The following is a 13,942-nucleotide window of genomic DNA, read 5'->3' on the forward strand; positions in this document are numbered from 1 at the left end:
GTAACAATTATGAGCACTAGTAATTCTCATGTATTGATTTTTAGCACTGGAACTGCAAAGACTGCACTTGGCCCAAGAGTTCTTCCCAAACTACCTCAGAAAGGTAAAAAATAAATAAGCAAACCAAAAAAAAACTTCTTTGGGGGGAAGGAAGGGAAGAGGGAAATAATTGTGGCTTTTAAATGTGCATGAGAGTTGATACTTGTTTTAGATATATTATAATACGTTTTCAGCAAAAGAACTATTCCTAGGAGATGGCAAACAATAAAATTGTAGAAAAACTGAAAAAGATTTTGGAAGGTCAAAAAGTTTTTTATTAAACTGAAAAGGAGTTAGTCCTTGGAGGAAAATAGAATCATAGAATAATCCAAGCAGACTGAGACCTCGGAGGCCGTTTGGCCCAGTCCCCCACTTGGAGCAGGGCAGACTCTGACATAAGATCAGGCTGTCAAGGCCCTGTAAAATCAAGTTTTGAGCATCTCCGTGGGTAGCCTCTCCATGAGCTGAACTTCATGGTCTATTTTTCCTAACCTTCTTGATGCAGCTTGTGTCCATTGCCTGTAAGAACCTCTGTCTTGAGGGAACAGGGTTGTTCTTACCCACTTGGAAAGAATTCAGGTAGGTCACACACTTGCTTGTGCACGAGTGACAAAAACTTGCTAAGATCATGATCCCAACTGACATTTCATGGGCCTCTTCTAGAAATGGATTTGTTCAAGTCTCTCTTCAAAGAACATAGATGAAACCTGGCTGATGAGTGAAGGAGGTTTTTTGGTTCTCTTTGCAGCAGTTCCCTACAAACTTCACAGTAGACCCTACCTCATAGCTACCTGACACAGCCTGCCGTCAGAAGCACATTACATATGTCAGTGTCTCAGTGGATGATTATTTTAGAGCCTTAAAATCAGGAAGTGATCCTGGCTGGCTAAACTTCCAAAGGTGACTGAAATGCGGAGTAAAGCATTTTAATATAAAATACAAACATAAAATGCAAATGTGAAATTTAAACTTTACTTAACAATAGTCGTTTTGATAAGACATCTTTTGAAAGAGCATTGAAATGATGAGGTATCACTACAAAGAAAGTCAGGTTTCCTTGATTTAAGATGAGAGCTTGTTTAGGGTGAAAATTATATGGGTGCAACAATCAAAGCACTTTGATAAGGGCCAGTACCAGTTTTTCATATAATTTCCTTAAGACTTAAATTGAGGTGGATGATCAGTGCTTGCATATTTGCTAACAGATATGTCTAGGAGACAGTCATATACAGACTTGGTTAAAAACACGATGTTTGAGAGTAACTATGTAATTCAATTTCATGAAAATTATATGAAATTTTCCTCTTTGGTATGAATAACCATAAAAAATAGCCTGAAACATACTTGGAATTGGTGATATCCAAAGTGAATGGTGTTGGTTTGGTTGTAAAATATCAGAGCACCCTTTTGGATGGTATAATATGACATTAAAGCAAAGCTGAACACAGGATGAAATTACTCCTTTTAGTCAAAATGCATTGCTTTCCTTATGGAGCACAATTTTTTTTCCTCTTTTCCCCTTCATTTCCTTTATTATAGGGTGTTGGTTTTCCAAGTTGGATTTCTAGTCCCATAGCATTATCCAGTTAGAGTTTTACTTAGAGAATTTAGCAGTAGGATCAATAAAAAAGGAAGTCATGACACTGAGACAAAGTAAATCGGACTTGCTTATTTTCCATTTCCTCCCATAAAAACCTTCAAAATACACTATTTCAGAGCATTTGACATGTAGTAAATTATAAACATTTAGTAATATTGATAAATTTAAAAATGAATTAGTGATTCATTTTTATTAGCTTTGGTTTGACTATAGTAGCATAATGTGTATACTCCGGATGAACTGTCTCACTGAAGAGGCTGGAGATGCTGATCTTAAAATTTAGTCTGTTTTTCTACCTAGAGTTCAATCGTAAATATGTATTACTGTCATTAAAGAGAATTTTCCTTGAAGTCACATCAGGGGCTTGATGAGTTGTCTTGCATGGTACAGTTTCTTTTATTAATATTTTCTTCAAGGTCCTTATTTCACCTTAGCTACTCTGTAAATTGTGACCTGGTAACTTCTGAATTGGCACTGGTGGCCTCGTGCAGGAGCAGTGTGATGAGAGCCAGCACTGCCCGCAGTGAAGCAGGGTTAAAAAAGTTGCATTGTCAGGTATTTGCCACAGATTAAGAAGACACATGGGCAGTTACCAGGCGTCAGTGATTTAATGACCATATACTCACCAAGTCCTGTAGTGGAATGTTAAAATAAGATTATGGAAAAAAAACAGTTATGCTTGTTTGTTTGTTTGTTTTAGTGGCACTAAGGAAAATAGAAACCAGTCATCATCTTTCAATAGATAAATCCAATCAGCACGCGGAAATCTTCCAGAAGTCTTCGCTGTCCATCGATATCCCACAGAAACCACAACCTGGAGAGCTGCCCCCAAAGCCTCTGCCTCTGGAACTAACTCAGAAACCTCAAGTGGGAGATTTGCCCCCAAAGCCTGGAGAGCTGCCCCCAAAGCCTCAGCTAGGAGACTTGCCACCAAAACCACAGCTTGGAGATTTACCTCCAAAGCCGCAAATGAAGGACCTTCCTCCAAAACCTCAGCTAGGAGAGGTGTTGGCTAAAACTCAAGGTGGAGAAGCATCACCAAAGCCTCAGCCTGCAGAGGCAAATCAGAAATCTCACTCGTTAGATCTTTCTCCAAATGTACAATCTAGAGACCCCGTCCAAAAACAAGTGTCTGAAGAGTCCAATGACATAGCGCATACCCTGCCGGAAACCCCCGTGCCGCTCCCCAGGAAAATAAATATGGTAGGTATGGCTGCAGCTAGCTGAAAGCATCCCTGAAAGGCTTTGATGCTCTTGTACGACTATTTGCACAAAAAAAAGAAAGCCCTTAAGTTATACGCATGAAGCGGGTAAATGTATTGGCTGTGGGGGGGTTGAGATGCTTTTTGGGCTCACAAGCAGCTTCTGCAAACCCTGGGGATTCACAAGCCTCTTGCTTGCCAAAACAAATACTCGTAAGATAAAACAGTAGTGTTGGGAGCATGATCATGTGTTCAGATTTACTAGGGAACTTAAGTGGTTTTATGCATAATAGCTATAATTCTGAATTAAAGCAGTGCTCCTCTGTGCTTTCTTTGCTCACTGATATGTATGCCTTAGATTTTATATATGCATATGTATTTATATATATATATTTTTTTGCTTTTGAAAGTGTTAGGAATTAGGACCTCTTGTCAGTAGATACAAAACTTAAATACAAGTCAGCTGACATTCATATTGTGAATGTTTACCATTGGTACACTTAAGTGGGAAACAAAGTTTCAAATATTATATTGGTAAAAGTTACATTGCAAGGTGTTGTGCAGTAGCAGGGCTGGAATTATAACTAAATTGCAGTGCTGAGTCCCTTTATTCAGTGCTGAGTCCATCATGGCAGCCTGTGCAACTTCCAGCCAGCTGAGGTTCTTCATACATATGTATGTGCATGAAGAAAAATCATTTTGTGGAACGCTAGAGCTCTCCCATGGTTTTCATCATAAAAAATACATCAAAAGAGTTGTTTTTGCTTGTCAAATTGGCTATGCAAAGCACTTAAGTAAAAGAAAATACGACTTCCCTTCTTGTACTGAAAGCAGAGGGGGAGTTTCTCCCTTGTGATTATTTGAGGAAGAACAGTCTTTTTTTCTGCAGCCATCTCCCCGCTTGACTTTTGCCACTGACTGGTCTGAAGGCTCCTAACTGAACCGAGGACAAGATGGTCGTTGCTTGGGCTTCCTGGTTGTTCTGCTAATTGAACAGGGTGTCATCAGGCTCTGATCAGAATGTGTCTGCAACTTGGATTTGTTTATGTACCTTTAAAAATAATGAAGCAAATGGCGTGGGTGCTCTCTGCTATTTTTTCCTTCTAAGGAAAGAAAGCAAATAATTGATTAATCTTTTGAACTCTTCTACCATTTGATACAGAAAATGATTAGAAAAAAATCAGTGTTCTGAAAATTCAGCCATTATCAAATGAACAATAAATTAAATAGTTCTTCTGCCTTAGAGTGATCAAAATATTGCACCCATGATAAATTATTCCTAATATTCTTTGCATGCAGCACAAATTGATGAAATGCCACGTTAGTGCCACGCTGAGACCTGTAAATGTAGCCCCTAGTGCTAGCGGATACTTGACTGTTCTAATGCTGCTCATCTGCTGGCAAAGGAGTCAAAAGTTTTTATTGGAAGCTTTAGAAACAGGTGTTCAGAATTGTTAGGATGAAATGTGAATACTGACAATATGTGAGGAGCGGAAAGTATAAATGTAGAGAAATGAAAATTGATCCGAGTGCTCTAAAATCACACTGAGCACTTGAATGTTCTTTTTTGTTTTCTCTGTCTCCTATAAAATCCATAGCTTCAGAAAGGAGATAAAAATGTTTCTAAGACAGCAAGGCATTGTTTAATGTAAATAAGAACGCAGTAGATGTTTCCCTTCATTACTGTAGGATTCTGGAACTGGTAGTCTGCAAAGGTTCTCTGCAGCTAAAAGCCAAGGCTGGCCTCAAATACCCATTCCTATTGAATTCCAATCCCTTGTGAGAGTTGAGATTTTCATTTAAATTACGTGAATTAGTTTTAAAGAGAGAGTTCTTTGAAGTAACTTTTTACTGTATCAAATCCTGGCTGTAAAACATCCCTTTGATGTGCTAGAGAAACACCTGAAGTGAAATTTATACATTTGTCTCAAAAGTATGGTTTTCTTAGTGTTACGTGATTGTATTAACTGTGTTATTCCTTGGATCCTTCTGTAATTTTAATTATCCTGTGACCTGACTTCAGTCTGAGTGCTCTTTGCTAGGTATTTACGCTGTTGTTGAACTGCAGCAGGGTGTTTTTTTGCCAAAATAGGAGGTTGTTCAAATGCGTAGGTATTGGCAAAGAGAAGACACCCTGAGAAACATCCTCTGTGAAGCTACTCTTGGCTCTAATTCCTCGAAACCTGCTGATTTTTCCCTCATAGCCCTTCTGCTGCCATCTCCGTGTGCTGGTTTCTGTGCCCCTGTTACCTGGCTGCTCCTGATCAAATAGGAGCTGTCCTTTTTAAAGATATATAGATACGATGTACAGGACTGTAAAGTTGCAGGCATATTTTGCTGCGAGAATTGCTTACTTAATTTGGAAATGATCTAAAGCCTTTTTCCTGCCCTGGGAAACATATGTTCAGGGAGGAGTCTGTGGCTCAGACTCTTTCATATGAATTAGCAGTATGCAGCAAAATATGACCTAGAAAATATTTGGGCTTGGAACAGTGAAGCTGTGAGAATATTTATTCATACTGTAGCTGCAGGATAGTAGTGCAGTCTGAAATTAAAGTTTATTTATTTTATTTTATTTTAGTGAGAGATTGCTAACATTCTGCACCAAAAGCAATTCAAAAAAATAATTTCCAGATTCAGTCCATAAGGAGATCTGAAATCAAAGGATACTGCATTTTTTTGTACTAGATCCAAAACCAAAAGTGTAAGGAATACTGGGATTTAAATTCAGCATTTTCTTCAGCCCCTATTTCTCATAACATTCAGAGGAGACTGAATTTCAGTTTCTATATGTGGGTCTTTTTTTTAATATAAGTATTTATTAGAAAGGAAAGGGAATATTTGTTCACTGGAGCAAAGTTAAAGCATTCAACTTCTTTACCAAAAGAAATGTAGGTTACTTGAGCAGTGCAATAGATGCTAAAGTGTGCGGAGTTCTGTATCCTAAGAAGAAAGAAAGCCTAAAGAAAAGACTAGACCTATGTAGGTCATGCTTGCTTAAATTGCTTGCTGAAGCAGAGTTTTTGGTTTGGGGGGGATTTTTTGTCCCTGATTACAGGGAAAAAATTGGTAGCCTTCACTGACTTGTAGAATAAAATATTAACTAAAAAGCAAAGCTTGCATGATACGTGTTTTTACTGCTTCTCAGGTCTTTCATCTAAAACTTCATTATACTTTTAGGGAAAAAACAAGGTTAGGCGAGTGAAGACCATTTACGACTGTCAGGCAGATAACGATGATGAGCTCACATTTGTCGAAGGAGAAGTAATAATTGTAACCGGTGAAGAGGACCAAGAGTGGTGGGTATGTATCCTTTCCTTGTATACGTCCACTTAAATTTCTTTGACTTGAAAAAATACGACTTTTTTCCTGAAAATCGAGTTTTTTTTTTTTTTTTTTTGAGGTTTGAGGGTTTGTTCCCCACCTCTGTTGGTTGTTTTGGGTTTTTTTGTTTGTTTTTGTTTAATAGCCAATGCTTAAATTCATATAAGAGATAAGAGCAGCCTTCTTTTTTTGTCGGAGGAGCTCTTTCTTCCTGCGGAACTGGTAAAACCACCCTGACTGGGTCCAGCCTGGTTGCTAGCTCCCCTTGTCAGTCTGTACTCACAGACATCGCTGCTGATGTACCTTACCTTCCTGTTCCCTGCATGAAGAGGTGTTGTCCCATCTTCCCTTCCTTCAGCCTGCTCATACTTCCTGCATAAAACAAGAGATGCAGTTATCTAAAGTTCACCAGACATGTTAAATTTATACTGATAGGGCTGCTGGGAGTGTGAAAGATTATTTCTAATTAGTGCTGTGTGCTGCTGGTTTTCCTTCATAAAGGACAGGGAGTTAATCAGCCTTTTCCTTCCCTCCTTCTGTATCATTTGGGATTGTTCTCCCTCCTTGTGTGGACTTCCAGGTAGAGGTGCCTGGGATTGCCCAGCACTGCCCTGGCCCTGGCGTCGCTCCCAGTTACCTCAGCCACGAGCCGGGCAGTGGAGGTGGTTGTCACAGGCCGTGCCCTGGGGACAGCTGCTGTGACAGCCCTGTCATCTGCTCCCTGGTTACTGTTATGGCAGTCGGTGGAGCTGGTCCATGCAGTGCCCTGGGACCTTTAAAAGCCCCGTGCCTGGCAAGGTCATTAACGCGCTTCAGGCCGCTTGTGCGGCGGGAAATGAGGGCTGTTGACTCGCACGCTTCAAGAGTTTGGCCGTACGAGAGGGAACGGGCAGGTCTGCGTGTTCCCCTTCCCGCTGGGTGAGCTCGGGGGGAGGAAGGAGGCGCATTACCCAGGAAGGTTGTGTGGCTGAGCAAGACCTCGCTCTGCCAGTGCTGCTGCGTTGGCTGTTGGCTTGAGAGCTGGTTATAATCTACACCTTTTAATAATAATAAGTTCACACACAAGACGGCATTTTTTTTTTGCAAGCTGTCTGGTTATTTTTTTTATTGACTGCTACGCAATTTACTCTTTGCAAATTGTTCTCCTTAAGAAGCTGTATATGGAGGACACTTAATCAGAAGACACTTTATTTGTTATAAATAGTAACATATAAATTGTTAAGAATCACATTATTTCAAGGAGAAAGTAGGTGGCCTTTGTCACTTCAAGTGAACTTTTTTCCTAGGATTTCTGGTATGTAGTCGTAAAGATAAGTAACATCACGTTTGTAGCAGACGTTTTTCTCAAGTGAGGTGTTCAGGCTTGATTCATTTAGCCAGGATGAACAATTCTGGAAAACTTGTTTGTTGTGCCTATAAGTTAATCTAACCGGTCCCTGTCTTTGTGAGATCTTTAAGTTCAGCAGTGTGTGCATCTCCACTCTATTTCCAAATACAATTTTAATCCTTTTTGTTTTGATTTTAAGATTGGCTTATTTTGACCTATTTGTAGTATGTTTGTACAGTTTGTTTGTTCCTGTACACAAATTTTGGCGTTAACTAAATGATGTTTCCGCCTGCCCAAGAACTTTCAGAAGTTCCTGGGGTTCTGTGCAGTCCTGTTGCTGAATGGTGTAAACACAATCTGTGAATAACTTCTGCTGTTTTTCCTGCTGTGTTACAGATTGGCCACATCGAAGGACAGCCCGAGAGGAAAGGAGTCTTTCCAGTGTCCTTTGTGCACATCCTGTCAGACTAGGAAAACAAACAGCCAAGAAACCCTCAACTTGAGCATTGCACATCCTTCATGCAAGACGGGCTTTTTAGCAAAAGCAAACGCTGCTGCCTCCCTGTAATCCTGTGCACAATTGTATATATAGCTGCTGTTACGAAATACGAATTCATTTAAGTTTCACCTCATGAGGTTGAATTATATGTATTGTAAATATACTGTGTTATTCTGCCTTTGCCAGTATTATGGTAGCCTTGGAACCTGGCACGCCTTATTGGGTTTGTCGAAGCCATCCTCGGCATCTAGCACTTACATCTCTGTCTATGCTGTTAAAAACCTGTATGAACCGCCAGCTTTCCCAACATAGGTGGTCTCCATCAACCGCGTAACTGTACAGAAATGACTGTTCCTAATAGCTCGGTATTCTCAATATACAATTAGCAGAAAGTTAGAAATGAGTGAATGGTTTTGGACAATTTTAAAAATCAGTCTGCAGTTTATAAGTGTATGCAGTTTACAGTTATGAAAACCCACTTTGGTATTTATTTAATATAGTACTCAGTTAAGTGTAATTATGAAGAAAAATATTCACTGACTTTACAGATAACAGTAATGTTTTATGGTGTGCATACGGCATTTCATGTTTATATTATGTGGACCTTTGCCAAACTGTGATTGCAGTTCCCCTGTGATATTACCTCACTATAAAAAGTTACAAACTTCTTTCATTCGAAAACTTATGTTAATGGAAATTAGTCATATTGTTCTTTAGTAGACATATGTGAAATTTGCTGGTTTCTTTCACTGAATTCTTAGTAACCAAGGACTTCTAGAAAATGTTAACTGTTGACATTATGCATGCATTTAGATGCTTACTTGAAACCTGCCTTTGTGCAAAAGTAGTGCTGTAGTTACATAGCTACATTTGAAGAACAGAAAAAAAATGCTATTCAAATTAATGTGAGCTTGCAACAGTATTTGTTTATAGCTAATTGGCTCTTTGAAAAATGATTTTGTGTGTTTTTATTTTTTTCCTGTCTTTAACCTTGCTAAAAAGTTAGTTACCTAAAATAAAACTTCTCACATGGTGGTATAAGGATAAATTTAAATTATTGTAATTGCTCTAAAAATGGATGTTAAGATGGAACTTTCGTGCATTTGATCAGGCTATTAATAATATAACTCAGATCACGAGTACCAAGCTGTGTTTAGTAGATTTCACTAAACTGAATTTGTAATAGTCCTAATTCAAAGCACCAACAAGAAAGAATACTGTTATAAAGTTAATTTCTAAGAAAATCATTGGAAGGTTGCATTTGACCGGTGGTTTCTTGAAAGTTGGTATAAAATTGCATTGCCAGAAAACACTTAAATGTAGCAGTGAAAACATTCATTTCCTATCTCACTTTCAACATCATTTTTAACCTCAAAACATAATGAAATTATGGTCTTGCCCCCTTCTTCCCCTGTTTGTCTATAGCAGGTTTTATAACTTTCATATGTGGTTCTGTATTACTTGCTTTAAATGTTATTTTGGCATCAGTACCTAGTTCTGCTGTTTCAAAGCAGATTGTCTTGGCTGCATAGAAGGATTTTTTTTCATTTCATAAAAGCACATCTCAAACTTTCTGAAGGCTTTCATTTTTAATCCAGTTTTACGAGACTGTAGTCAGTGAATATTTAATTCTGTTTATGTGGCAAGTATGGAAACAAATATTGGTGTGAATCAAACATGGAAAAAATGCAAATATTTATCAACTCTTAATGGTTTTATGGTTTATGACAGTTTTATTCCAAGAAAAATTACTACACGAGCGAACCTGCTGGCATCTCATCTTCAGTATTACCACTTCCAGTATTTCAGACTTTATTATTTTTTTTTTAATTGAAAGGAAGTCAGGACTAGCATTTATTTAGCATTCCATTTTATCCATTAATACAGTGATTTAAGTTGCATTAAAGAACAAAACCTATTCACTTTTGTGGTTAATTGTATTTTTAAGTCATCTTGAAATAAACTGATAAAAGCAAACCATATAAAGAAAACCTAGGCATGTAAAGTTATGTAGAGTCAAATGTCTATTCTTTTCTACGCTCTTTAAAATAGTATACATATGCATTTTATAAAATTAAATGAGTTCCACTGGGAACAATAGTTCTGTTTATTCTGGCTTATTGTGGGTCATAAGAAATCTGAAAATGTATGATATTGATTGAGTTTAGTACAGTATTATATTTGAACTCAATGAGCCACTGTCTGCAATTTTGTACATGACATAGTATTTGGAAAGTCTAAATCTTTATGGAAAAATAGCTGATAAGGGGTTGGGGGGAGGGCAGGGCAAGGTGCCCCCAGAGGGGGAAGTATGTTCTGCAGATGATGTCTTATTTACTGTTGAACAACAGTTGCTATTTATTTTTTTATTACATAGTGCATCAACATGTACAGAAATCAGATCTGGTCGTGCCACTAGTTTAAATCTTGACTTCTCATTGAATGTTAAGGTAAAAACATCAGTACACATGTCTATTCACATGTATTTAATGTGACAGTTTTTGAGTACTGTATGTGTTAATTTCTACTTTTTTAATATTTAAAATTGCTTTTAAATAAATGTATTCAGTTGATCCCAGCTATCTGAACAAGGCCCTTTTGTCAACTGGAATATCCTGTAGGACCAAAGTCTGGATTCCAAATCAGTAGAACTTCAACACTTGAAATGTCTTTTTTTCTTTTTTTTTTTTTCCTTGAATATTGACTATCCTTTATATAATGCAATTGAATGTGTATATTTTTAAGAGCTGTTAAATATGGATGGAATTGCCTTTCTCTGAAAAACTTTAGTAAGTAAAGTTAGAAGCAAAATACTTGTTCTGTCCACGGTTTCGATTGCTTTCTCTGTGCCTTCCGTAGGCCCTGTGGAAAGCAGAGCGTGACTGTGTGCGAGCGTGTGTAGAATTTCAGTTTTGGTGCCACTTGTGTAGCTTATTTTTGCCTCCCTGACCGGGTTCTGGAGAGGTTTTGATTTAACAACACAAAAAAAAACAAGTCGCGTGAAATTTCTTTCTCATCCTCTAGCCAGAGGAAAAGTTGGGAGTGTAAAATTACACAATGTATCAAAAACAGCAACTGCAAGAGCACAGGGCTCGAGAGACTGCTGCAATAAGATTCCTTCTTGAACACTGTGTTTAGCGTAGGCAGAGCCCAGGTTCTGCAGAGAATATTCTCTCAAAACTCAGTTTAATGCAGTTGGGGTGTTTCTTTTTTTCTGAGATGCTTATTTTAGCCCTTCTAGAAGACAGCATGAGGTTTCCAGATCAATATAGCATAAACGCGCACTGTAAGGTGTTTTTATCTGTACAGCTGTGAGCTGGAGTGTTTTTTATCTAATACAAGCTATGCTGTTCGGCTCCTCTTAATGACGCTTTGGGGGAGTTATCTGAAACCTGATTTACAGCTCAGTCGTCTGCAGAGCGTGATCAAGTTTCCTCTTGAAATAAGCTAAGTGCTTTGGGAGCTTGTCCTTGAACTTGTACCCCCTGCACCGCAGCGTGCTGGGAGCAGGGAATTCTGAAGAGTTCCACAAGACCGGAGTCAGAGCAGCGCTAAGGACGGGGATTCGTCACTGTTCAGATTTGCCTTGTTCCCCTCTGAAGCACCGAGCAGAGCCTCCTGCTCGCAGTAACAGGGATGTCTGCTCTAAGCTCTTTCTAATAGCAGGGACAATTTGTGGTGGCTGTCACACCCGCTAATGCTGTTAGAGCATCTAATCAATAGCTTTCTGTTCTGCCTGAAGAACGAGTGTTTTGAACAAGCATTAAGTTTACCTGGAACATTAAATCCTGTGTTAACACTACTGTGCAATTCCTCTCAGTTTGCTCTTAGCCCATATAGCGGCTGATTGGAAACGTTCCCTCTTGCTTGTCACCCTTTGCTGGGAGGTGGGTGTGTGACTTGATCCATCCCCACAGATCCCCCCCTACCCTCCTACTCCCTGGGGCTGAGGCTGTTTCTTCAGTTAAAACAGAATTTCTTCTTTTCCTTAAAGTTCTATAGCAGAAGTTCATCACCCTCGAAGACTCCAGCAAGATGCCCTAGAATGGCTGCATTTAAGACTGTGCTGTTTACTTTTGTTAGGTTCAAGCAGTAGTATAAAACTTTGGCTTTTGGTAACTAATCTCCCCAGTCTCTTTCCAAAATGCTCCTTGAGAACACTCTAGTCCAAAGGCTGAAGCTGGTCTAAACCCAATTTAGCTACTAACGCTTTTCTCCCCTCCTGCCCTTGCACCCCTGCTAAGGTGAGAACTGTAACAATGCTGCTGAGCTGAAGTTGTTAATGTTTAAATAAATACTCAAAACTTGTTATTTCCTGAAAAATAAAAGTGCCCAGAGCTTGTGATTGACCTTTTGAGCTCAGCTTGCAGAGGCCGAGAGCTGTTTGTCAGCGCAGTGGCTTTCACTGGGGCTCGCAGGCTTCCTCAGCCGCTTGAGGACATCACGAGCCACAGGCTCTTGCAAAGATACCTGAAAAACAAAAGCGGGCATCAATTTTTCAAGTGAGGAGATATTATATGGGCTATAACCTCTTCTCTGCATTGCAGTTCATAGATACCTGCAGACCTATACATTCATGGTTGCTAGGCTTCCCTTCATTCCAAAGTGTAGATAGTGGTGGTGGTTTGTTTGGTTGTTTTTTGTTTTGTTTTGCTTTTGGAGGGGGGGGGGGGGGGGTCTTCTTTCAGACCTTTCTAGTACCTCTAATGTAAAGAGTTCCAGACAGGAAAGTGAGAGCCCTCGGTTGAGTCTTTGTAGCTGAGCGGTAAGAGATGCAGGTCCCTCCTGAAATTGCCAACTACAAATTCTCATTTTGCATTTTTTTTTTGTCCAAACAAGGGGACAGGAAAGTCATCAGGTGCAACTTGAGGAGTGTTGCAGTAGTTCTCACCTCAGGATAGATGTGTGGGCAAATTCACAAGCCAGAGTCTCTCTGCTGCTGAGGACCCGTGCCAGAAAGAAGCTGGAAAGCAAATGCTGAGCTGCAGAGAGCTGGTAGGCTGCTCAGAGAGCGAGTTTAGCATCTAGGACACATGGAGGCCAAGGAGCTTCCAGCATGGAGCTTCATGTGACGTGAGCTGCTGTTCAGCGGTGCTAGAGGATGGGGACTGCCAAGTCTTCTACAGCTGAACTCTGTGTGTGCCATAGGGTAGAGGTGCAAGAGCAGAAGATATGGAGGGATGGCGGGTAACTGGGCACCTTTGGAAGAGTAGGAATGGTGCTCTCCTTTATGTAAAAAACAGTTACAAAGGATGCAGGAGGGGTGGTTCCTGCCTGCAGGCCCTGGACACAGCTGCACACAGGGCCTGGAGCCCTCCTTGGATGTGGTTCTGGCAGCCCTGCTACCTCCTTGGAGCAGGTCTGCCACAGACACCGTGCTTGGGGCTCAATCCTGCTTGGATCATCCTTTAGCTCAGCACCCCTGCCCCTTCCACATGTGTCTAGGTGGGATGCTGCAAGATCCAAGCACCTTCGTCCCCTTTCCCTGCCTGGATGCAAAAAGTACACATGAAAAAAGAAATGCAGGGGTAGAAAATTTCTACTTACAAGATAATTTTGTGAGTGGGATTTTTTGGGGGGCATGTTTTATTAATGTTAATTCATGCCCCCAGGAATGTTTATTTAAACCTGGCTCTCTGAGGTTATCACCTCTCTCCTGCTAAGCCGGTAGCTTTAGCTGCTCACTAATGTGAGAGGAATCAGCACGAGCCATTTCCACAGCAGCCCCAGGGCCTGCTCCGCTGCTGGGCGCCCCGGCCGCCCCGTCTCCCTGTCCCTGGGCCCGGCAGGGGCTGAGGCGGGCTCGGCCGCGCAGCGAGGCCCCCCGCAAGCCGCTCGCAGTACCACGGGGCACAAAGATGCCGCTTGGCGATGCCGCTCCGCGATGCCGTTGCGCCCAGCGCGGCAGGCTCGGGGGAGCGCTGCCCGGCCAGGTGCCCGGCCCGCTATGG

At 40.5% G+C, this 13,942-nt stretch overlaps 1 protein-coding gene across 3 annotated transcripts in view; it reads left to right on the forward strand.

The window, feature by feature from the left end:
- The window catches only part of ASAP1 (ArfGAP with SH3 domain, ankyrin repeat and PH domain 1), a 153,215-nt gene extending 142,646 nt beyond the window's left edge, over positions 1-10,569 (forward strand). For all 3 annotated transcript variants that reach the window (XM_088534972.1, XM_088534962.1, XM_088534982.1), the window contains 4 exons: positions 45-103; positions 2,340-2,842; positions 6,022-6,144; positions 7,889-10,569. In XM_088534972.1, coding sequence (XP_088391098.1) covers positions 45-103; positions 2,340-2,842; positions 6,022-6,144; positions 7,889-7,963 — 760 coding nt within the window. In that variant the 3' untranslated portion in view covers positions 7,964-10,569. The remainder of the gene's footprint in view (positions 1-44; positions 104-2,339; positions 2,843-6,021; positions 6,145-7,888) is intronic.
- The last annotated feature ends 3,373 nt before the right edge of the window (positions 10,570-13,942 follow it).

Source organism: Tinamus guttatus, unplaced genomic scaffold, assembly GCF_059628265.1.
Source record: "Tinamus guttatus ecotype Peru unplaced genomic scaffold, ASM5962826v1 Tinamus_guttatus_pri_ptg000038l, whole genome shotgun sequence".
Classification (NCBI taxonomy): Eukaryota; Metazoa; Chordata; class Aves; order Tinamiformes; family Tinamidae; genus Tinamus; species Tinamus guttatus.